Consider the following 25644-nt stretch of genomic DNA (forward strand, 5'->3'; position numbering starts at 1 on the left):
TTGCAGTGAACAAAAGATTATATGCTCACCTATAGAAAATCAGAAATTTTGGAGATCACTGGGTTTTCTGATTCCGATTTTTGTCGAATGCCAAGATAGTAAGCGATCCACTTCGGACTATATCTTCATGTTGGCTCAAGGAGCTATTTCCTGGAGGAGTGCCAAACAGACACTCATAGCATCTTCAACCATGGCGACGGAGTTTATAGCTTGTTTCGAGGCATCCAATCATGGTTTATGGCTTCGCAATTTTGTCACAGGGTTGAGTGTTATAGTTGGAATTGAAAGACCACTGAAGTTATTTTGTGATAATAAATCTGCGGTGCTGTATTCAAATAACAACCGAAGTACTACGAAGTCTAAACATGTGGACATTAAGTTCATGGTTGTGAAGGAAAGAGTTCAGAATGGTCAAATTTTTATAGAACACATAGGAATTGGTTCCATGCTTGCTGATCCTATGACTAAAGGTTTACCACCCAAGGTCTTTCATGAGCATGTTGCTAATATGGGTATTGTTTCGTATGATCCTTTGGTCTAGTTGGAACCAATAATTTTGTGATTGTTTTGATTATATTTCAGTATTTTGTCTATATAGAATAAAGTTGATGGCTTATATTTTACTCACTGAACTCGTTTGTACATGTGTATGGTTTTGCATTAAGGTATCTTGAGGTTTTGCGCTCAAGGGACTTAAATTTTATGATCTCACCAAAGAATGAAGTCAAGGACCAGTTGGAAACAGACATGATTATGATCACTTTACATGTAGTTTCCATGCTACCTATCCATACTTGATCTATGTCATTGAATGTGTTTGGTGTTGGTGACCACAGAAGGTCTAGTCACATTAAGTGTGACAAAAGCCACTTTAATCCCACACTAACTCATAAGATGGACCAGATTGAACTAAAGAAATTAATATTAGCCTTAAGAAAGATCTCTCTAAGGTATATATGATTTTAAGGTATTAAGCACACAAACAAAACCCAAGTTGGAAATTGTTAGACTTGTACAAATACAAGTCTAATACTTATGTGAGTTGTGCGTGTGTGTGTGAGAGATTAAATCACTAGGCTAAATTAATGCTTTAAGGCTTTTGGTATACCAAACTTTATGTGATCTAATTAAGAAAAGATTTTTGGTATTCTTAACGGTATGGAATTAATTGGTATGAAAATTATCCAATAATTTTTACATTGTATAACAAATATAGGTAGTTACTATAATAATATTGGATCAAGGATATTTTTAAGATAAAATTATTGATAAAGTGCTCATTTATTTCTCTTAATTGGGAGAACGTCATCTAAGTTTTGCCCATTTATTTTCGACTATGAACTCTATATTTAAAGAAAAAAAATAAAATAATTTAGTTTGTTTTGTTTTAATTTCGTTCAATCTAAATAACAGCGATAAATAATAAAGCCATCTTATCTAATGTAAATGTCTGTTGATGTCTATTTGGATTCAACAGTCAACACGGTGAAACCGTCTGCTGTGTGTGATTCGGAGATCAGAACTAAAAGCGACCAGTTGCTTGTTTCATCGAATCGCAATGGCCGCCGCAGCCGCTAGGTCGGTGCTTCGCTCGTCTTCGCTTAGGGGCCGGACGCCGCGGGTCGGCCGCGTCATGCCTGCAACACCTTCTCGCCATCCGCTTCGGCGTCTCCCCAACCAGCGGCCGGCCGTCGCTGAACGTTACCTCAGGTAGCAACCAGACTTCAAGATGTCTTATTTTCGCTGGTGAATCTTGATCTCTTTCCTCTTCTTTTTTGAAATCACGCAGGGCCCCTCTTGCCGCGAGCTTTTGCGTAGAATCGCTGATGCCTCTGCACAGCGCGACTGCAGCGGCCCTTATGACTTCGATGCTGGGAGTTTCTCATGGGAACTACGGGGGGCTCTATGAAGGTAGGATCTCTTCTGCTTTTTGTTTTGTTTTTGTCATTTATCGGTGGATTTTGTGAGCGTTCAAAGTAAATGTTTTATTTGAGAACTTTATCGATCAGTGTGCATTTTATCTCCCGATGGTTAAGCTATTTTAGACGATAATTTTCATTAGAGAAAACTGTGTATGAGTTATTTCTTCCTTTTTTTTTTAGTTATAGTAGTTCAACTTTTGGTAATGATTTCTTGTTGGTTTGCTTGAGTGATTGAGAGTGAGAAAAGGATCACATTGCTCTTATCTAAGGAGCTAGTATTGGTATGGCCTTAGATGTGTGTAGTGCCTTGATTAGGAGAAAAACATGGGTTCTCTTCATCAAGACAAACTCAAGTATATGGATTGTACTTTAGAACTAGCAATCTATGTCCAACCACATTAGTTGTTGAATGTGTTCCCTTGTTGTAAGTTCTTGTTTGCAATCGTACATTATCATCCAGTTATCATCCGGATGTTAGAGAAGCACGTTCTTGATCTACGTTGTAATGAAACATGACATGCATTTCCCATAATAATACTGATTGGACTTTTCTTCAATTTTCACCATGCCGAATTTTTGTATTCTTTTTTCATATTTGCTGCTGTTAATTCAATTAACTTAGTGAGTTAGTTAACTAGATGTGGAGACTGTAGACTATAATGCTCATTTGATTTTACTTAACTAAGATGTGTTGACAATTACTGATACTTGTAGCTTGGACATTGTCTATTAGTGTAGGTTGTGATTATCTCTAGCAATCACAATCAACATGAAGAAGCCATTTGAATAACATAGGGTGCCTGTACTAAGTATTTTTAGTTTTCTTATGCATTCTTACTCTTTTGTGAATCAAACTTATTTGGTGTCCTATTCTTCTCTTTTATCATTTTTTTTTTCTTTTTGTAGGGCAAGATGAAACTAGATGAAGGGCACATACCAAAAGGTGATAACATGAATATTTATCAAGTGCATCGTGATTTAACAATGTGCCTTTAATGGGATAGTATAGTCCTTTCATATCTTGCATAGTTATGGACAACAAAATTTTTGAAATTACAATGCTATGTACGGTTTGTGCTTGGCATACACGTCACAAATTTATTGCTTTTGCTCTCTATCACAATTTTTGTGGAAATTTGTGCTGCGGCTTTCAACTGCTCAGGCTCTATATAGCCTTGTGTCATATGCTCGCATGGTTATTTGTAATGCATCACACTTTTAATGTTCACAATTTCTGTACATGGTACATAAAATAAAAAGTATTAACCTATGGATTGAACCAACAATTTTGGTGATGTGTGGATATTGCTAGGTGCAATCTAGCAAAATTTCTATGCACTTGTGAGTACAATCACCTTTTTTGGTACTTGCATCAAGTACACATGCTTGTTTACTCAATCTGTGTGGTTGAACAACATGTAATCTAATTATGAGTATTTATTACTACATTTTTTTGGTTTGAGTTAAATTTGATTAGCAATTAGGAGTTTGATTCTAGATGTGTGACAATTGTTTTCCTCTTGGACCTTAATGGTATGGAATAGGGGCAAGAAATTGAATATGAATAACTATTTATTAGTTTGGTTCATGGACTGGAATAAATTATGTTTGATTTGTAAGAGTGTTATAATGAATTTATAAAATTCTATATAATGATAAAATATCTGAAAATTTTCATTTGACTCACCTTATCTAGTTTAGTATGAACAATCTACCTTACTCTCGTAGCCCACCCTGCTTGATTAGGTCGGTTAGTTAATTAGCCCCCCTAAATTAGACTGCCCAATCCTTGCTGGTTGGCCCTTCTGGTTGATTAGTTTGTTTGATTCTCTTGACTCACCTTGTTTGATCAGAGCACCTGTTTGGACTAACTGAATTTGTTCTGACCCATTTAGATTGGCTAGACTATTCATCCAGTCAAACTGGCTTGCTTAAACCACTTTGAGACTTTTGGATTGTCTAGTTGTACTTGCTCATTTAGATGGTTTAGTGATATTTATTTTGTGAAGGGGAGCCTTGGTGCAATGGTAAAGTTGTTGCTTTGTGACCAAAAGGTCACGGATTCAAATCCTGGAAACAGCCTTTTGTAAAAAGCAAGGTAAGGCTGCGTACAATGGATCCTTCCCCGAGACCCCGCATAGCGGGAGCTTCGTGCACCGGGCTACCCTTTTTAGTGATATTTCTTCTGTATCGTTTGGTCATTTTGGCTTGCCTAGATCATTTGACTTATCCAACCCACATGATTCAGATTGTGTAACCCAATCGATATACTCAAAATTGTGTTACCTTTTGGACTTGCCATTGAAATATTTTGTAGGTTCATAATATATTGAAGGAATATGACACAATAACTAATTTTTTTAATCATAAATTATTCAAACTGGTGAAAGATTTGTAAGAGGAATATGACACACTAATTAACTTTCTTATGGTTAGGAAGAGAAATAGAAAGATTTGTAAAGATTGAAAAGTCATCCTTGGTGAAAGCTTAACTACTTAGCATAGGTTAGTAGCGTTGGATGTATCTGGAGTATAGTATCACTAGAAGGAAAATATGTACCCCTAGAATTAAGTGGTGAAAGTTAAAGGATGGAAAACAAAACATATTTAAGGAGAAGGTAGGAGTACAAGCATTAGGTGAATATATAGTGATTTTAATATGACATGGGATAATATAACATCAAAGTTAAAATAGAACTAAGAGTATACTCAGTGAGTCAAAGGGACATGCACCACCAAATAAGGAATTTTTGTTGTAGAATGAGAAAATACAAGAGAAAGTGAAGGAAAAAAACGAGTAACTTATAATGAATTATATATTTGCAAGAATAAGGAAAACTTAAAAAAATATATAATATCTAAGAAAGAGGTTAAGAAAGTAGTAAATGAAACAAAAGTGAAACTTTTGAACGATTATATTGAAAATTAGATACAAAAGAAGGGGAAAGAGACATTTATAAAATAGTTAAAGAGAAAGAAAGACAAGACATTTTATTCAAATAAAATGTATTAAAGATGAATGCAATACAGTACTAGTAAACTATGGAAAAATAAAAGAGCGGTAGAAAATGTATTTTCATCAACTTTTTAATGAAGGTTAGGTGATCTACTTAATTTAAGTAATTTAAGTAGGTCAAAGGAGTATAGAAATTTAAATTTTTATTGTATAATTCAAACTTTAGAAGTAGAACAAGCTTTCAATGGGATACACAATGGAAAAGCCGTTAGATTAGATGATATTCCAAGCCATTGGACTAAATGATATTTCGATAGAGGTATGAAAGTGTCTAGAGAAATAAGGTATTAAATGACTTACAAAATTATTTAACATGATATTAAAGACGAAAAAAATGTTTGATCAATGGCAGATAAGTACTCTAGTTCCTTTATATAAGAATAAGGAAAACATACAAAGTTGCGCAAAGGAATATTAAACTAATGAGTCATACCATTAAACTTTGGGAAAGAGTAATAGAAAAAAGATTAAGGAAGGAAATCACGATGATCGAAAATCAATTTGGGTTTACGCCAGGAAGGTCGACAATAAAAGCTATGCATCTTTTCAGACAACTAATTAAAAAGTATCGAGAGCAAAAGCAAGATCAACACATGATATTCACTAAGAAAAAGCTTATGATAGAGTTCCAAGAGAAATTATATGGAGAATTCTAGAAAAGAGATGCTAGCAGATGATATTGTTTTGGTAGATGAGGCATGAAAATGAGTAAATGCTAAACTAGAATTTTGGCCGGAAATACTAGAAATGAAAGATTTTAGCCTTAGTAGAGGATAAATATAATATATTGAATTTAAGTTTAGCAACATTAGACGTAATGAGACAATTGTTAAGATAGGAAATGATGAGTTGTCTGAAAGTAAGAGCTTTAAGTATTTAGATAAAATGGAGGGACTGAGAGAGATGTTACATAAATACAAGCAAAATAGTTGAAATGGAAGAGAGCATTGAGTGTTTTATGTGATCGTAAAGTACCTATAAAACTTAAATGGAAGTTATACAAAATGACGATTAGACCTGCTATATTAAATGACGCTGAATGTTGACTTATAACTCCAACACATGAGCAGAAGATGAGAGTTGTAGAGATGAGGATGTTAAGGTGGATGTGTAGACATATGAGGATGAACAAAATAAGAAATGAGAGCATTAGAGAGAAAGTCGGAGTTGCATCTATTGAGGGAAAACTTCAATAGACATGTTTAAGATGGTACAGACATATACTTAGATGACCAATAAATACTCCAGTTAAACGATGTGAAACTAGGATAGATACACACATTAATTGAGGAAGAGGAAAAAAAAAGGCAACCCAGTGCACGAAGCTCCCACCATGCGGGGTCTCGAGGAAGGATCTACGCAACCTTATCCTGTTTTTTGTAAGATGTTGTTTCTAGGATTCGAACCCGTGACCTTTTGGTCACATGACAACAACTTTATCATTGCGCCAAGACTCCCCTTAAAATGAGGGAGAGGAAGACTAAAAAACTTGATTAATAACAATAAAATAAGATAAAATTTATTTAAGTATAGATGATGATATAATAGGGGATAGAGTCCAATAGTGTAAAATGATCTATATAGCCGATCCCAACTAGTGGGGTAAGACTTGGTTGTTATCTTTGTATTCAAGCAAAGATATAAGTTTACAAAGGAGAAATCTCCATTTCAATTTTCATCATGTGCTTTTGTTTGCTAATAGAACAAAACCTTAGCAGCCTTATTTAGGGCCTGCTCCCATTTAAAGGTGATAAGGAGATGAGTACCTGTCATTCTAGCTCGAAACCAATTTTGCATACCTGACGGGGAAGACATATTTTCTAGTTTCTTCTAAAAGTGATAAGTCAATTATTAGCAAATAACTTCAAGTGGGTAACTGTTAACTAATTTTACATCCATCGTTATGTCTTCACGACGTCTGTCTATAGAGTAATTTTTTGACATTGTGTTTTAATGCTTATAACAAGTGTTTGATCCTAAGACCACAAAACTATAGATTACATCAAATTGCTCATCACCGATCGTTATACTAGGGCTAAAAGCTAGGCTCATAAAATTATTTTTTTATTTGGTAACATATGAATCAAATTGGATTTGAACTGATCATCTATGACTCAACCATATGTGTATGTAATCTTCCACAGCATCACTTCATGTTGCATATGCAATGTTCTAAAGATAAAATTTCATTGAACAGAATTAGTCTTTGATGATACCATCTGTCTTAGAACTCAAATGCCAGAGGAGATCCATTAGATAAACGTTGAACATTGGGACTTTCACTTGTTTTGTAGCCAGGAACCATCCCCATGATCTTCTATAATGTTTTTTTTTTCTCCCCTTCTAAATTTGATGATTAATTTAAACTGATATTCTAATCTTGTGTATTCAAATCAGCTGGCAGGGGTGATGCATGAACTCAAGCTGTACTTGTGATTCAGAACTCTGTAAGGATTTTTTATTTTTTGCGAACGAGGCAAATGACTATTTTGTCATTGAAGAATCCTCTCGCTGATCAGAAAGCTCATTTGTTTTACTTTGTTCATGCTTCTTGAAATGTTGGAAATTTTTTGGGTTGATATGCTCTATCATTACTTCGATACCAATGTCATTTGTGTGATTACATTAGGCTTAGTTTTTTTTTTTCACTTCGATTAGACTTCTTTTGATCCATCCAATTGTTTAATCTTTGGGCACTTACATATACAAGGTTAATTTATATCACCGGTAGGGTACTCTGTGGCCTTCTAAATATTTATGATTCAATTTTTAACTACGATGCATGGTAAGGTATTTTTCTTTTGTGGGATGATAAATCTAAGATGTTGGGTTGTTGGACACCCTTGCAAATTTATTTTGATGGTTGGTAATAAATTTTTTTTTATGAGCCGGATCAGTTATTTTTAAGGATTAATCGATTTGAATGGTATTTTAGCTTAAAAAGTTGAAACTGGATATGGGGAGCCATGGTACACACTGTAACCTCATTTGTGCCTGTGTATCGATTAGAACTTTTAAAATATAAAATGATTTCAAAATATTTTTTCTTCCAAAAAAAAAACATAAAAATCTTAAGGTTTGTAAACTAATCTCAATGCCTGTAAAATTAGTTTTCAGGATTTTCTGTATAACAAATTTTCAAAAATAAAAAAGTATTATTTATTTATTTGTTTAAAGGGAAGTCTGGTCACAATGGTATCGTGAGTGTTATAATTTTTCTTTTTTTAAGATTATAAAAAAAAACAGTGATGTGAGCTATGGAGCTCAAGTTTTTTTTTTTTTTTAAATTTTTTTTGACTTTCCCTTCATAACGATTATTGTTGTGTTTTGTGGTCTAGTGGGGACAGTGACGGATTCAAAAATTTCAAAAATTTAAATATGGAAGGAAAAAATTTAAATATGGAGGGATCACGGTGATCTAAATTGAGTATGGTTAAGTTTTATAAAAAGTATGGGATGATATTTTCCATCTCTACTAAATAAAATCTCATAATATTACAGGTTGCACCGCCGGTAAAGAGGAGCGATTGTCGATGTCGCCCCTGCTGAATCCGCCCTTGAGTGTGGGTAATTGGTTACACTAGCACGAGGTGAATTCATATGCACAGGTAGGGGTAAGCATTTGGTTAATTCGGTCCATAAATTAATCGAATTAATCGAAAACCGATTTAGTGTTGACTAATCGAATCAAATCAAAATTTTATTAAAACTAAGTTAATCGAATTAGTTATTTCAGTTAACACTGAATTAACTAAATTTATTTAAAATAACAATAAAAAGAATTTATACAAAATTAATATCAAATTAACCAAATTAACCGAATGCTCACCCCTACGCACAGGGGGTCACTTACATGGCTGCACGAGGCTGCTAACCGTGTCTGCAAGACCCAATTGGGAGTTAGTTTGAGAAATTCAACTACATATACACATGAAAGCGAGTTGAGAGCAAGACCCAATTGGGAGTTAGTTTGAGAAATTCCACTACATATACACATGAAAGCGAGTTGGGAGCAACACATGATTTGAATGGATAAAAAAAATATCAAAAATGGATGCTAATGAATTTATAAATTCGTCTATAAATTGAATAATAAAAAAGTATTTATTTTTTTATAAGGGAAAAATTTTCACAATAAAAATCTTTTCATAGTTTTTATTTTTAAGAATAACATTTCCAAAAACTTGCGTTAAAAAAAAACAAAACAGTAGTGGCCCTTTTTTCTTAACTATCAAAACCAGGCCTATTATAAAAGTCCATTTTTGCATTACTTCGGCCCAATTAAAATCCAATTCGCTTCGGCCTATCATCTCAACCCTAATTGCAATCTATAAAATCCATCCGCTGGCGGTTGTGGTACATTTCGCAGGATTGGAGTCGCGGCGGCGATTGGCGAGAATCCTTTCGGATCGTAGCCGGCAGAAAGGCTGACAAGAAGATGGTGAAGTTTCTGAAGCCCAACAAGGCCGTCATCATCCTCCAGGGCCGCTTCGCCGGTCGGAAGGCGGTGATCGTTCGGGCCTTCGACGACGGCACGCGGGAGCGCCCTTACGGCCACTGCCTAGTGGCCGGCATCGCCAAATACCCTAAGAAGGTCATTCGCAAGGACTCGGCGAAGAAGACGGCCAAGAAGTCGCGGGTGAAGCCCTTCCTGAAGCTGGTCAACTATAACCACATCATGCCCACCCGCTACACCCTCGACGTGGATCTGAAGGACATTGTCTCCCTCGATGCGCTTCAGTCCCGGGACAAGAAGGTTTCTGCTTCCAAGGAGACGAAGGCCCGCTTCGAGGAGCGATTCAAGACCGGAAAGAACAGGTGGTTTTTCACCAAGCTCAGGTTTTAATCTAATGATGTGCCTTTTTTTTTGCTTCATTTGCATAACCAGTTCTACTGCGATTAGCGTTTTGTAAGATCTATTAGCTGTCATGTCGATCATCCGCCTGTCGAATCGTTGTGATTCATGAATAGATCGACATTTAATTTCGTTTTGTCGCTTAGACTGTTATCGATTATCGTTCAACTTTAATTTGCTTGCGATTGCATCCCTATTTCTTTCTTCATTCTACCTGGAAACCATGTCTGCAAATTCACATTCCTAAATTTCTCAATGTTTCTAGTCCAATGAATTTATGTTTGATACAATTGATATGGTTGATTGTTTTGGATCTCATGGCCTTCCTACCAATCCTTGTGATAGGAAGTTTTCAAAATGAGCTGCAATCGGAAATTCATTCATACTCATCATTAGATCAGGGTTGATTTTAAACTTAGTATGTCAAATTGAGGAGTAGTATTCCGATCTCTATCTCGAATATTTGCACACGCCTGTTTCTGAATTTGATTAATATGTTTTAATCTTTACAATCCTCATGCCTTGGTTTGATTTTTAAACAAGTCAGTTAACACTGGTGAAGTTAGTTATTCATGGGTGTGAGCCAAGGCACACTAGAACTTGGTAATGTTTTAGATTAAATTGAAGGGATATATTAGGCATGAATCATTATTGTTGGAGTAAAAATAGAGGTGCCGAACCATTCTGATTTAGCAGATAAATCTTATATCCTGATGTATGATAAAGATGTAGAATCATTCATAAAACTCAATTCTAGTAAATCAGTTTCTTTTAGCGGGATCGGTTGGGTGTGGCGGATGGAGATAGAGCATTGGGTCATACAATTCCTTTATTTCATTTCGCAAAAGGATGTTGGTAGAAAATGCTTCTGGTCAATTACTACTGTTAAATTACTACTGTTTCTAGTGTATTGCCATCTACTGGGCCGGCTCTAAACCCATTTAAGTAGTTAAATTGACTCGGCATTGGGATAAATGTAAGTTCATGCTCACCTTTCTTCCGTCTCGTCACTATGACCAAACCTCATTTTGCTTGACTAACCTGCTCGCTTAAATTGGTCAACACGACCGTCTCCAGACCGATGACTGAAAAGGGAAGAGAAGTCAGATGAAGAAGGTGAAAAAGTGGTGAGTAATTTGGAAAAGATTCTTCATTTTCCTTCTAACTTTTCCATTTCTAGAACAGGAAGACTTTTTTCCCCAATTGTTTCAGTGTCACTTGAATCATAAGGAAAAACATACTGGGCTTGAATTAATTCAAAGATTGAAAGAAGAAATTCCAGCATCGACCGTTTCGTTCTATTGCACATTTCGAAACGATTCCATCGCAAGGAGCAGAGGAGATGGTCTCTCTGTTCAATATAGTTTTTACTCGTTTGCGTCCTTTTTCAACCTAATCTTCTATCAGACGTTGAAAATCACCTGCTCACAATGGTCGTCGGAAAGGATGCTGAAGATAGGGTCCTGATGACCGAACTCGTTGTCATCCGTTTCCTTGTTGGAAAAAAAATTCTATCTGGTATTCGACGGTGAACTGATCACCGCCTCCTCTGGCATTCTTGTTAGCCGCACAATGTCGGTTTCCACCGCAGAAGAAACGGGTGGCGAAGTACACCGGCTCCTCCATTCCGTGGGCGAAATTAGGGTTCGCCGTGAGAGGATTAGGAAGCAGTGGCGGATGAAGGCGTGATGGTTTAATTTGTAGGTGCTCGTCGCCGAGAAGAACTCTTCTTTGTTTCCCGGGAAGCCTAAAATACCCCCATCATTTTCGTCATTTACCGTCCTACCCTTCGTCTCCCAATCACTTCTCCCTTCAACCCAGCGCCTCGGTATCCGACGTGGCGCGATTCCCGCTCTCGCTACACGCCTCGGTCATCCATCTGAAGACGCATAGATTTTAACGGCGTTGATTTAATTCGCTCCTTGCTCGCTTTATTACTACACCAACGACGAGTTCGGATTCCAAAACACTGCAGAAGTCGGGATTAGCGCCTGAGTTGTGGTCGTACGTCACGTGGAAGACTCTAGGAAATAGCACGTGAGGGTGACAAATCTTCTGGTAAAAAAAAAAAAAATAGAACAGATGGATCATTTATAAGGGTAATGTTAACGGCCAACCAGAATGAATATATATATATCCGTTAACCAGAATGAATGAATATATATATATATATATATATATATATATATATATATATATATATATAAAAGGATAATGTTAACGGTCAACCAGAATTATTTTTATCGACCTAAATTATAATCTTTTAAGGACGATGAATTTAAGATCAGGATTCATATTTTTTACTTATGATGTGGTAAAAAGGTGAAATCGTTCATCTCTAATATTCTCGTCGCATCTGATCCCAAGTCATCACAAGAGAGATAAATCACAGCAGTCGAGAGGGTAAGTGGTGGTGGGATGAGTTGCACCACACCATAATTATACCCAAGTGGTGGAGGGTAAATCACGTTTTACGCTCCGACAGTCCTGCGATTCGATCTCACGACCTCATATGCTGAACATACCATCATTTGTCATCTCAAATGACCCATGGGATCACGTTTTTTACTTATTAGGAGTAGGGGTGCAAACGAATTGAATCGAGCCGAATATATAGAAAAATGTAAAGCTCGAATTCGGCTCGAAATAGATATATTCGAGTTCGAGCTTGATTCGAAGTTCGAAAAATTTAAAATGTCTGATTCGAGTTCGGTTCGAATTAGGGCTCGGGTTTAAGTTCGGCTCGAAATATTCGAACATGTTCGTAAACTATTCAAATTATTGCTCGAAAATAGGTTCGAAAGGCTCGAAATTTATTTATTTAATATATATTTAACTTATATTAATAAATATTAAGACTCGTGAGCGGTTCGTGAATGATTCGAATAATATAATTTCGGCTCGAGTTCGGCTCGAAAAAAAGTTCGAACATGTTCAACTTCAGCTCGAATTCGATAAATTCAAATACGAATCGAATATTTTTCAAGCCGGCTCGCGCGAGCCGACTCGATTCGTTTGCAGCCTTAATTAGGAGACACGCGAGGGGGCGACAGTCAGCATATTGTTTTTTTTTCAATTCTTTTTGTTTTTTTTTTTCGTTTTTGGGCTCTAGTAGAGAATGCTACCGTGGAGCCCATAAAGAGGCCCTAGAGATATAATCCACGAATTAGGGTTCGAAACTATCCTGATCTCGAGCCCTATATTAGGGCGAGGTTAAACTTGAAATTTGCGAAGCGATCTCCTTCGGCTTCCAAACGGAGCGTCGGCCGCGGCAGCGGAGGTGTTCTCCATTTCGTCTCTTTTCTCTAATCTTTCATCTCGACGCAGTTGTTTTATCGTAGATCAGTTTTCCTAGTGGCGGAGGAGGCCCTGACGAAGAAATTTGCACTTGTGTAGACGCTCTCTGCGCATGATTTGTCATATCAATCGCTACGTTCTTGCTGAGCCTTCCCTATCTTTTCTCTCCGTGTTTTTGCGATCTGCTTTCGCTCTTCCCCCTGCTTTGTTTTCCTCGAACTGAGATTTGACTGCTAAATCGGGAAGATATCGAATTCTATGATCCGCACATATGTTTCTGGCGATTCACCGTTCTTGTTAGGTTTTGCTCTTCTTGATTCCTGAATCTTTGCATCACAGCGAAGTAGCGAGGGAGAAGACCTTCGTTAATCCCAGATAAGCGATGTCGCTAGTGTTTATCTGATTCATAGGAGGTCGACATCAATCCATGGCAGTTTCGCTGATAGCATCTTCTTTTTTTTCCTCTAGTGAAGATGTTTCATTAGTAGCTCGCCATACACTCTAAAAGGCTTGATTCCTGAATGCTTTTGCCAATCTTACGAATTCTCGGGTTCAAATTGCCAATTTCTGTTTCAAAACGCCACCTTTTAGTAGTTCAAGCGCAGATCGAAGGCTTGGAGGCGCGTTGACAACGCTTGAAAATGCCTAGGGAGCTCAAAAACTGTGCGAAATAACGCATGTCTGCTTGTCTTACAGTATCCGGCCTCCATTTTTCTTATTGGAGCTCGACGAAAGTAAGGCAAAAATTTTGTTCCGAATAGAAAATTTCTGGGATTTCCGAAACATTATATTCTTTAAGTTTTCGTTGATATAGATGGTCTGCAGTTACCAATCTTGTAAGGCAAACAGGTCAAAAAGCAGAATGTCTTAATTTTTCTTTTCTGTTCTTTTTTAATTTTTAATAAAAAGAACTTCCATTCGCAATTCGTAATTATTTAATTATCCTTTATGTATCCTATTTTTTTTACATTATTTTAGACATTATTATCTCTTCATTCAATCCCATTAGTTGTTGTATGAACACAAAAATTTGTATTATATAAGCTATAAAATTGTAATTACTATTACTAGAATATATATTTAATGTGTAAAAATATTCAGTATCAATTATGATTTTGTAATTCTTATAAGATATTCACAATAGGAGCTCTTTCAGATTCAGATGGAACGGTCGGTTGGGTTGAAAAAAAAAATCTAAAAAAATTAAATTCGATTTCAATCTGAATGTAATTTGAATCCCTAAACCCGAAGATGATTATTTCTTTTATAATTTTTCATTTATCTTAATATTTAATTATTATCTTAATATTTAAAACTTTTTAAAATAAAATTTTATTTTATTTAGATAAATTCACTAAAATTTAAATTCGGATCAATTGGAATTTAATTCAAAAATCTCTAATCCAGAAGCCTTTTAATTTGAATCAATCTAAAAATGTTTCAATTTGAATCTAACTTGTATTTAAAAACTCCTAATCCAAACTTAATTCTTTTTAGATTGATTGGTTGGATTTATTTTTGACACTTTTATTGGACATGATAAGGGAGCTCCCTCCCAAAGTGTGAGGTAGCATAGGAGGGAGCTCCTTTGTTTTCACAAGGGAGTCGCTTCTTTAATTTATTATTTTTTAAAATGTGTTTTTAGTTTTTTAAAGAAATAAAAATATAAAAATATAAAAATTATTATCTATTGAATAATTTTATTTTTTTTAATTATTGTTCAATGATTAATTTTTATTTAAATTTTTTTCTATAAATATATTATCATCATTTATTTTTTTTTAATCATTTTTTAACTCTATTTTTTAAACTATTAAAATATTTACATTTGTTCCTAATGATTGAAAATCTAGATCAATTTATGTTAGGTGAATTTTGAAAAAAATGAATTGGTAGAAGATGCGGAGGATATTGATGAACAAAAAAAATACTTTGGTTACGAGTAGTGACAATTAATATGTCAGATAGTTCAAGATTCTTTCGATATAATACAAAGGAAAAGGTTTTTGAATTAGGATTGTGAAATCGGGCATGCTTGTTTTTTTGATGATTATTTCTCTGATGATAATGACATATTTTGATGTTGATTCTCAATTCAAAGAGAGTTAATCTTTTGTATAATCAATTTCTTGAAAAATCATTTAGAAAAGTTGATGTGATGGGAAAAAAAATTTATTGTTAGTTCAGAAATATATAACAGTTATTTATCAATTAGCGTATTGAGTTATTACTGATCATTATAATGAGTACCTAAGAATTATTGAAATAACTGTAATTCAATGCTTATTTGACTTATGTCAATGTTACTTGAAGTGTTCGAGGCCTAATATTTGAAAAGATATGATTTTACTAATATCCAACACTTATTTGAAATGTGTGAGCAGAGATACAATTTCCCTGACATGTTGTGTAATCTTAATTGTATGCATTGATAGTGGAATAATTGTCTCGTCGTTTCAAAATATCGATTTATTCGGGGAGATTATGATGTCCCAACACTTGTGCTTAAAGCATTATCATCTGTAGACTTGTGCATATGATATGCTTTTTTGGGATTACATGTTCACGTAATGATATTAACATGTTTAACGAATCATCTTTTTCCAACAATGTCTTATAAGGAAATACATCCGAGGTTGATTTTACAATTAACAATACACAATATATAAAAAGGATATTATCTGACCAATAAGATCTATCTAGAATGAGCTACTTTTAACCTTTTGTTATATATCAAAACTTGAGTTTGATTATTAGTACTAATTGCACCAACAATTTATTAAGAGCTTTTCGTGGCTTCAAGATTCCAAGAGAAAAATGTTTAAGGAATGACAAAAGATCACAAGAAAGGATGTCGAGCGGACATTTGAGGTGTTCCAGTAATGATTAAAGGTCCAAGACAATTTTGCTATTAGGATAATTTGAAGGACATTATGCGTACATATATTATTTTGAACAACATGCCTCCATGAGTATAGTTGAGATAGTAAGTGGATGGAAGTTTGCCATTTGAAGTTGAGGGGTCGAACCTTGGGCTTGGCGGGACGTTAATTCATTCACCCTGTATAATTCACCCAAATCTACTTGTCTCCTTAGTCATAGTTAATTAGTCGGATTATGAATGAGATCTTCCATCACAAATATTTAAAGGTTCCACTCAAGAATTTTAAGAATACTTCCAAAGAAATTAAAATCTTACATCACAAATATTTATGTATTTTTTTAATTATAAATGTTATTCTACGTTAGCCATTTAAATTTTATAAATGAGAGATGAGAAATATATATAATAAAAAAATATGAGATAATTATTGAGAGTTTTTCTTAAAAAAAATAATTGAGGATGTGTGAATATTATATTTTTGACGTGGTTCCCACTCATATCATATCATACCAAAAAGGAATATTGTTTAGAATATTCTATTTTTCTTATTCATAATTTAATTATCAACTTACATTTAAATTTATTATTATTATTATATGATAATTATTATATTTTAAATTAATATTTCATTAATATTTGATAAATTAATTTTTTTAAAATTCAACATCCAATTAATATATATAAAAATTATGATTTTTCATTTTAAATTTTTATTACATAATTGTCCAGGCATAAATAAATTTTATGTTATTTAATATCAATTGTTATGTTATTCAAGGCCTCCCCTTCCCCCCTTTTTATATTAGTTTCCCAACGGAAAATTATGGAAAGAGTTTTATAAAAAATTAGACTCATTCCTATTTCCTTTTCTTTTTCTTTTTCTTTCCTTTTAATTAATCAATCCTAGATTGATTTATTAATTAAATAACTATTTGTTGATGTTTAATTATTTGACTGGCCCCATGCTTGGGCACCAAGGAAGGTGGCCGACCACTTATTAAAAGGAAAAGAAAGAAATTTTTTTTATAAAATTTTAAAAGAAGAAAACTTCTAATAAAATTTTACAAACTCTATCTTTTTTTTCTAATGTGGATATTAAAAGGAAAGTTTTAAAATTTAAAACCAAGTTTTAAAATTTAAAACCAAGTTTTAAAATTTAAAACATCTCTAATAATATTTCTTTTTAAAAGAAAGTTTTATAAATTTTACAACTCTCTTTTAAAACCTTGTGGCCTAATTTAAATTAGGAAAATTTTATAAATTTTTAAAATCTCTCTTTTTACAAATTGTAAATATATGAGGAAATTTAAAAATTCAAAAACAACCTTCCTAATTTAAATATTGCGGCCGGCCCCCTTGCCCAAGGCAAGGGCCGGCCATTTCTAGAGAATATGTGGCCGGCCATTGCTTGGTCACCAAGCAATGAACCGGCCCCTTCTTGGACACCAAGATAGGCTTTTCTTTGGATGAACTTGAGGCTTTATTGAGACTACAACAGGGACCTAGAGGAGAAATTGGTTTTGGCCTTCCGATGAGCTTGAGTATCTCGTGCTCGTCCTGAACACACAACTCAAGTTTATCGATAATAACTCATTCCACTAAAGAGTTATTACCGCACTACCGCACCAATCCCAAATTACATTATGGGCTCCTTCTTATCATGAGTGTGTTAGTCTTCTTGCGTTTAAGATTACGAATGTCCACTAATTAAGTGAGTTACTGACAACTCATTTAATTAATATCTAGCTCCAAGAGTAGTACCACTCAACTTTATTGTCATGTTGGACTAGGTCCACCTGCAGGGTTTAACATGGCAATCCTTATGTAAAATACTGGAAAGTAGAGCGGAACTGTCTCCAAGGTTCCGCTCTAAAAATGGAAACTTTAAATATTTCAGGATATAATCGAAATATAAAATTGAAGCATAAAAATGAAAACACAAAATCGCTAGCCTCTTGTGTTGTTATTTCGGGATCTATACGAAGAAACAAAACTAGTTGTGCTACGAAATAAATAACTAGTTGTACCTTTTTTCGTAGACAAAGATCTCTTGATCTTCTGCCGTATTCCTCTCCTCTTCTTGGACGTTGTGTGGACGATAATCTACTAAGACAAAAACACCCGAACCCCTTTTGTTTCCAAGCCGCCTACCACCAAAAGATGCAAAGAAAGGAACACCTCCTTATTCTTCTTCTCCTCCAAACCGCCGGCCACCAAGGTGCTTCATCGCTTCGTTTTCTTTTCCTCCAAGCTTTGGCCATCAAGAGAAGATGGGGCGCCAGCCCTAGAGGGAAGAAAAGGGAAGAAGAAAAGAAGTGGGGCGTCGACCCTAGAGGAAAGAAAAGAAAGCATGGGGCGCCGACCTTAAGAGAAAGGAGAGTGTTTTTAGTTGTGAAGAAAAACTTATCACTTCTTAATTAAATTGATGATTTTTGTGGCACAACCTCCTCTCCTTTTATAATCCTTTGCCCCAGATAAAAAAGGAGAAAAAGTAATTGATTTTTGTTTAGAAAAAATCTCTAGAAAAGAATTAACATAATTCTTTTTAGAAAAATTTCTTAAGAAAGAATTAGTATAATTCTTTTTAGAAAATTTCTAAGAAAGAATCAACATAATTCTTTTTAGAAAAATCTCTAGGAAAGAATTAACATAATTCTTTTTAGAAAAATTTCTTAGGAAAGAATTAATATAATTCTTTTTAGAAAATTTCTAAGAAAGAATCAACGTAATTCCTTTTAGAAAAATCTCTAATTCTGTTGAGAATTTTTTTTTTTTTTTTCCTTTCTTTTCTTTTCTTTTCTTTTCTTTTGTTTGGCCGACCCCTTGCTTGGGCACCAAGCAAGGCTTGGCTGCCCCCTTTCTTAGGTAGGAAGCAAAACCAAAATGGGTGAATGCGAGACTTTATAGAGGCTATAACAGGGGCCGAGAGGAGGAATTGGTTTTGACCTCCTGATGGACTTGAGCTTCCTGTGTTCGACCCGAACACCCAACTCAAGTTCATCAATAATAACTCATACCACTAAAGAGTTATTACCGCACTATTATTATACTAACAGGAAAGACGCGAGGTGGCTAAGGCACAGAACCGGTGAAGAAAGAAGAAAAATAGGAAGAGGAAAGAAGTGTAGATCGGCACGGTAGAGGAGAGGAGAGGAAATAAAGAAGAATAAAAAAGAGAGGAAGGGGCGCGGGCGGTTAGGGCAAAAAGAGGCGCGGCTCGGTGTCGGGGAGAAGGAATGAACGACGACAACAAAAATGAAGGAAAAAGGAAAATAAATAAAGAAAAGGAATTAAGAAATTCAACTTTTCCTTATTTAAATGGGGTAGCCTAAACAGGCTTTTCCGGGCCCCATTTTGTCCCCGTTAACTCGTCCATACGAGCTCCGAAAAAATTCCTAGAAAATTTCCAAAAATTCTGAAAATTTCCCTTATTAATATTCGCCTATTTTTCGGTATTTTACATTCTCCCCCACTAATAAAAATTTGGTCCCCAAATTTCGTTATCTACCATCAGCAAGTACTGACAACAGATATAGAGTATAAATGCTGGACGGTAAATAAATCACATACCTCAAGTGAAAAGATGGGGATATCGAGCTCGGATCGTATCCTCAAGCTCTCAAGTAATTAAGTCTCCTTGCGTTTAAGATTACGAATGTCCACTAATTAAGTGAGTTACTGACAACTTATTTAATTAATATCTAGCTCCAAGAGTAGTACCACTCAACTTTATTGTCATGTTGGACTAGGTCCACCTGCAGGGTTTAACATGGCAATCCTTATGTAAAATACTGGAAAGTAGAGCAGGTGGACCTAGTCCAACATGACAATAAAGTTGAGTGGTACTACTCTTGGAGCTAGATATTAATTAAATGAGTTGTCAGTAACTCACTTAATTAGTGGACATTCATAATCTTAAACGCAAGGAGACTAACACACTCATGATAAGAAGGAGCCCATAATGTAATTTGGGATTGGTGCGGTAGTGCGGTAATAACTCTTTAGTCGAATGAGTTATTATCGATAAACTTGAGTTGTGTGTTCAGGACGAGCACGAGATACTCAAGCTCATCGGAAGGCCAAAACCAATTTCTCCTCTAGGTCCCTGTTGTAGCCTCAATAAAGCCTCAAGTTCATCCAAAGAAAAGCCTATCTTGGTGTCCAAGAAGGGGCCGGTTCATTGCTTGGTGACCAAGCAATGGCCGGCCACATATTCTCTAGAAATGGCCGGCCCTTGCCTTGGGCAAGGGGGCCGGCCGCAATATTTAAATTAGGAAGGTTGTTTTTGAATTTTTAAATTTCCTCATATATTTACAATTTGTAAAAAGAGAGATTTTAAAAATTTATAAAATTTTCCTAATTTAAATTAGGCCACAAGGTTTTAAAAGAGAGTTGTAAAATTTATAAAACTTTCTTTTAAAAAGAAATATTATTAGAGATGTTTTAAATTTTAAAACTTGGTTTTAAATTTTAAAACTTTCCTTTTAATATCCACATTAGAAAAAAAGATAGAGTTTGTAAAATTTTATTAGAAGTTTTCTTCTTTTAAAATTTTATAAAAAAAATTTCTTTCTTTTCCTTTTAATAAGTGGTCGGCCACCTTCCTTGGTGCCCAAGCATGGGGCCAGTCAAATAATTAAACATCAACAAATAGTTATTTAATTAATAAATCAATCTAGGATTGATTAATTAAAAGGAAAGAAAAAGAAAAAGAAAAGGAAATAGGAATGAGTCTAATTTTTTATAAAACTCTTTCCATAATTTTCCGTTGGGAAACTAATATAAAAAGGGGGGAAGGGAGGCCTTGAATAACATAACTCGAGCCATTCTTCATCGAGCGACTGCTGACCGAGCCTGCTTCCATCTCTTCGCGGACACCAGGGGCCACCGGAAATCGAGCATCTGAACCCTAGGTCTGGTTCTTGGGCGCCGGCCGAAGATTTCCTTCCTCCTCCGGCCGTACGAGCACAAGGGATGCAGATCCCTTGCCGGCAGCCCGATTTCCCTTCATCTTCCGGCCACTGCTTTGCACTCCTCAGCCCTAGTGCCGGTCACCGTGTTGTTCCTCTGTGCTGTGCCCTAGATTTTCTTTTTCTGCCGGATTCAAACCAGATAGCGGTGAGGTGAGCAGCTTATCTTTGTTGTTTCTATGTATTAGATCACTGATTGTAGTACTCTTCCGAGTTGAGGTTGGGTTACAGATTCAATCAGTAGCACTTGAACCTCTTGGATTACGACAAGTGCTGATTTTTGGGTATTTTGATTTAGGGATCAGTGATCAGCGGCTGAGGGAAAACGATTGGCACCATTGTAGGTACGACAGATTTGGGTATGTACGGTTCGTATCATATATCATGCTAGTTTGATCATTTTAGCTTCGGACAACACTGATTTCGAGTGATCCACAGTTCCGATGATCCCGCTTCGGCGGTGACACCCTCAGGCCGTATCCCACCAACGGTCACTTGGCTGTGAATTGAGTTAAGGAGTATGTAATTGGTTTTGGATGTAGATCAAAATGAATTTGGATTATTTGATTAGTTGATATATGTGTCGAATTAGGACTAAATCGGGTAAGATGCTATGATTAACCATGTTTATTGCAAGTCCTAATTCGAATGGATTAGAAACGATTGAGGAGTTAAATGATTCAATTAAGGTTTATAATTGGATCTGAGTTTATATTAGTTTCTTGAGGATTTGATTTAGCTAATTTATTTATATGTAATTAGCTAAATTTGGATACCATGTGTTACAGGACTTTGACGCGAGACGAGTATCTCGACGTCGTATTTGGACCAGATTGAACTTTCCTATTGGAGGCGGGTACTTTGACTTATGTCTTTTGATATGCATAATAATGTGTTTAACATATAGCATGATTGTGTTTTACATTTGTTTCGGTTGGTCACTACATGATCTGTTACATGTTTGCTTGTTTACTTATTATGCACTGCATGTTATTATTTACCTGATCATACATGTTTTAGGTAGTGACCCAACCACATGATACATTATATTCAGGACCTAGGGTTTATTTGATACCCTATCTGTTTGTGTACCTTTCATCTGATACATTGACTTGTGGTACACCTTTTATTTATGTATGAATCTTGCTATGCTATTCATGATATTGCCATGTTTAGCGTCATGCATCATCTTGCATGATTGCATGCTGTGCGATTGTCTGCTCTATTATTGTGAGCACATCGCCAGTTACATGTATCTGTACACACCACCACTCATGGGTTAGTGGTATATCAGACAGGTGTGTGACAGTTCTGCTGTTTGGCTCCGTTGGTCTAGTGACTCAGCGTGGTAGCCGGCAGACAGTTCCGCTCTGTTTGGCTCCGTTGGTTTAGTGTAGCAGTGTTGTAGCTGGCAGGCAGTTGGACTTTGTTTGGCTCCGTTGGTCCGCTCATGGGTAGTGTGACTCAGCGTAGTAGCTGACAGAGAGTCCTCCCCGTCATCGTGTACCGGGAGATGAGAGCATTGCGCTCCCCCATTTATTATTTCGAGGTAGGAGTATGTGTGTACTCCGACAGCATCCCGTCCACTCGGTCACTCATCAGGGGCAGTGATGTCAGAGTGCACGATTGTCACAGCCCTACCCACTCGGACTCACCATTGTGTGTGAGATGGCTGACTGACGTCCGGGGTGACCATGTCATTGGCATCATATGCATGATGCATTTATTGTTTGTGTTTGCTGCATTTACTTGCTGCATTTATTTGGATGCATATGATTGACATACATACAGGATTATGACAGTCTCAGTCTGACGACCCAGTTACCTTTATACCTTGATCCTGGTTAGTACAGTTTTCTCCTGTTTTTGTTCCAGTTACATTTATCCTTCTCGTATTCAGGAGACTGTACGCATGATTAGTGTTGTCTGTTATTTACTTTATTTTGCATATCAGTTGTACCTGCTGAGTGTTGGACTCACCTCGTCTCCATTGTTGTTATATTTTCAGGTTGAGGCTGTCCGGAGCAGTTCCAGTCGCTAGTCCCCATCTGCACGTAGTGCTAGTCCTTTGCTGGTCTTGAGTTGTTATTTTATCTTAGTTTCTCTATCAGACTTTGTTTTTAGTCTTGTATTGTTTTACTTATGGATATTGTATGGATTCTTATCGTTTGATGGATTTTTGGTATGATTTGGATTTATTCTACTACATGCCTGCCTGGACGGCAAAAGTGGTGAGTTCATCGGATTTGAGCTTTACGAGTGTAGTTGAGTAGGGTTGATTTTGAGTGATGGTATTACTGCTTTGGTTTGCTTATATTTATATAAACTGCGTGGTGATAGTTTATTTACATGTTATTATTCCAACCGCATGTGGCTGAGGTATATGAGGATGTAGAAAAGTTTCAGATTGTCCGCCGTACAGGGGAGATGCTGCCGAAATTTTCTCGGACAGGGACTCCTCCGGGGCGTGACACCTTATGAGCTCCTCTTGGGGACATTCTCAACCTAGATAACTAGGACACAAATTCCTTCTATAATCAACAACACATACTATAAGTAATATCATTTCCCAACTTATCGGGCATATTGATTTATCGAGCTAAACCTCACCCTTTGATAAGTCAAAGAAATAGATATTAAATATACTGTAAGTCCGTTAGATTCGATAGAGGGGGGGGGGGGGTGAATATCGATTCAAAAATCTCGAGTTAAGACGCAGCGGAAAAGTAAAGAAGTAAAGAGATGAACACTGTTGATTTTTACTTCGTTCGGAGCCTGTGACGACTCCTACTCGAAGGCCCGTACTCCTTGAGTACTTTCGTTGGGCAATTCACTAGCAATTCGGATAATTACAATTTACGTACAAATATTGCTAATGAAAAGAAAGAAAACAAAGCTAACCGACAAACAATGAATTAAAAAGAGAGCCGGAGTGAGTCGTCGGAGCTTTGTGAACGTTGTTGGAGCGCAGAGCAGAGTGATTGGACTCGAGTTCTCAAGACCGATGTCTTGAAGCTCTGCCAGGGCTTCTTTATATGTCGCCCGGCGCTGGATCCTTCCGGCGCACGGAGTGACGTAACACTCCCAACCAGCATGCTCCAAGTGTCAACGTCGTCCGGGATAAATTTGCCTCGGCGCTGGATCCCTTCAGCGCCGGACAGCGCCGGAACCATTAGGGTGCCCGGACCCTCATTCCTCACCGCAAAAGCAGTTAGTCCGAGGCAAATAAACCTGCAGCACAGTTTGTTAGCACATTTTACAGATACGCTAAGTAATAAAATTAGCATCAAGAGTATGACTTAGATTCCGTCTTTCCGAGACCGAAATCTAGTCATGATCTCGACTTAGATATCCGAAATGGATCTAAGCCGGATCGACGCCTAATGTCCCTTCCCGAACGCGTCCTCGCATCACTCCCCTCCAGTGACTTATCTCACTTACCCGCCAGACGTCCGGTCATCCACCACCAGGCCGACCACCCTTAGCCTCCGCCCGGATCCACCTTCCTTCCCGTAGACGAGGCGGTTGCCGTTGACCTCGACGACGGCAAGAGCCGCAATCCAGCGGCGGCTTCGCCGGCGCCGGTTCTGGTGGAATTAGAGGCCGCGGCGACGAGGAGGGGACTTCCAGAGAAGGGACGGCTGGTGGAGGCGGTTATGGGGGCGGGGCCGCTGCTGCAGACGCTGCTCCTGGCGGGGTTTTTGCCGCAGTGGCAACACGGATCATTTGACCGTTTTTGATCAATGGCTATGATTTAGTGTCCGTTACTATCAAAACTCTATAAATAGAGAGCTTATTTCATCATTTTCACACATCTTCTCTACTCTTAATCTCATTTTCGTATTCTCTAATCTCTACACGCTTTCGTTTTCAATTACAATGGAAGGAGGCCGTGGAGGTGCATCATCTCGAGCTCGGAAGGGAAAGCAAATAATGAATCCGCGGGAGGAGGACCCCAACATTCAATCCACCGATGATGAGATCGAGCATCTTCCGAATCCGACACCCGACACACAAGGAAGTACCGATGCAATTACTTCTAAGGTTCGGGAACTTCCTCCTCTAAAATCTTCTATTTTTACTAAACATTTTGAGAAGGTCACTCTTCCGTCGGGAGAAATGCGTGCAAAATGTAAGCACTGCAATGCTTCCTACAAATTCCAATCCGGCGGCGGCTATGGGTCGTTGAAACGACATGTAGAAACGAAGCACCCGACGGAATATGGACTCGACCGTTCTCAAACACAATTATCAAGATTTTCTTCAACTAGCGGTAGTACCGATTCCGGTTTATTTTTATATTCGGATAATAAATTAAGAGAATCATTAGCTAAATTTATTTCCGTAGAACATCTTTCTTTTAGTTTTGGATCTAAATGCACATTTGAAGATTTTTGTAAAGAATCTCTTAATCCATGTGCTAAACGTGTTCCTAGGACTACACTTACTCGTACAATTAAAAATTAGTAAAACAAGGAAAAAGAATTTAATTGATGAATTTAGTAAATTAGATAATAAAGTTTCTTTATGTTCCGATATTTGAGTGATCATTGGCAAACACATTCGTATATGGGTGTGACTTGCCATTGGATCGATAACTCTTGGAATCTCCAAAAGATTATTAGCTTATAGAGTTTTTGATGAATCACATAATGCTCATAATATCGCACAATTATTATGTTTAATTTTAGAAGAATATG

General features: G+C 36.5%; 2 protein-coding genes and 1 non-coding gene across 4 annotated transcripts; all 3 read left to right on the forward strand.

The window, feature by feature from the left end:
- Positions 1 to 1446: 1446 nt before the first annotated feature.
- Positions 1447 to 7544, forward strand: LOC122030322 (protein NUCLEAR FUSION DEFECTIVE 6, mitochondrial-like). Of its 2 annotated transcripts, none has more exons than XM_042589534.1 (4): positions 1447 to 1710; positions 1790 to 1911; positions 2829 to 2865; positions 7343 to 7544. In XM_042589534.1, the coding sequence occupies exons 1-3, from the start codon at positions 1559 to 1561 to the stop codon at positions 2846 to 2848; spliced, it is 294 nt and encodes a 97-aa protein (XP_042445468.1). In that variant the 5' UTR covers positions 1447 to 1558; the 3' UTR covers positions 2849 to 2865; positions 7343 to 7544. The 2 variants fall into 2 exon arrangements, with proteins under 2 accessions (XP_042445468.1, XP_042445463.1); XM_042589529.1 differs by having other exon boundaries at positions 1448 to 1710; positions 7336 to 7544.
- Positions 7545 to 9290: 1746 nt separating this feature from the next.
- Positions 9291 to 10001, forward strand: LOC122030335 (60S ribosomal protein L27-3-like). Its single transcript, XM_042589545.1, has one exon. It carries the CDS (start codon positions 9377 to 9379, stop codon positions 9782 to 9784), a length of 408 nt encoding a protein of 135 aa, XP_042445479.1. The 5' UTR covers positions 9291 to 9376; the 3' UTR covers positions 9785 to 10001.
- Positions 10002 to 13458: 3457 nt separating this feature from the next.
- On the forward strand, positions 13459 to 13592 carry LOC122039380. The gene has a single exon (XR_006128209.1). It is a non-coding gene; the product is annotated as a small nucleolar RNA snoR83 (small nucleolar RNA).
- Positions 13593 to 25644: the final 12052 nt, after the last annotated feature.

Source organism: Zingiber officinale, chromosome 1A, assembly GCF_018446385.1.
Source record: "Zingiber officinale cultivar Zhangliang chromosome 1A, Zo_v1.1, whole genome shotgun sequence".
Lineage (NCBI taxonomy): Eukaryota > Viridiplantae > Streptophyta > Magnoliopsida > Zingiberales > Zingiberaceae > Zingiber > Zingiber officinale.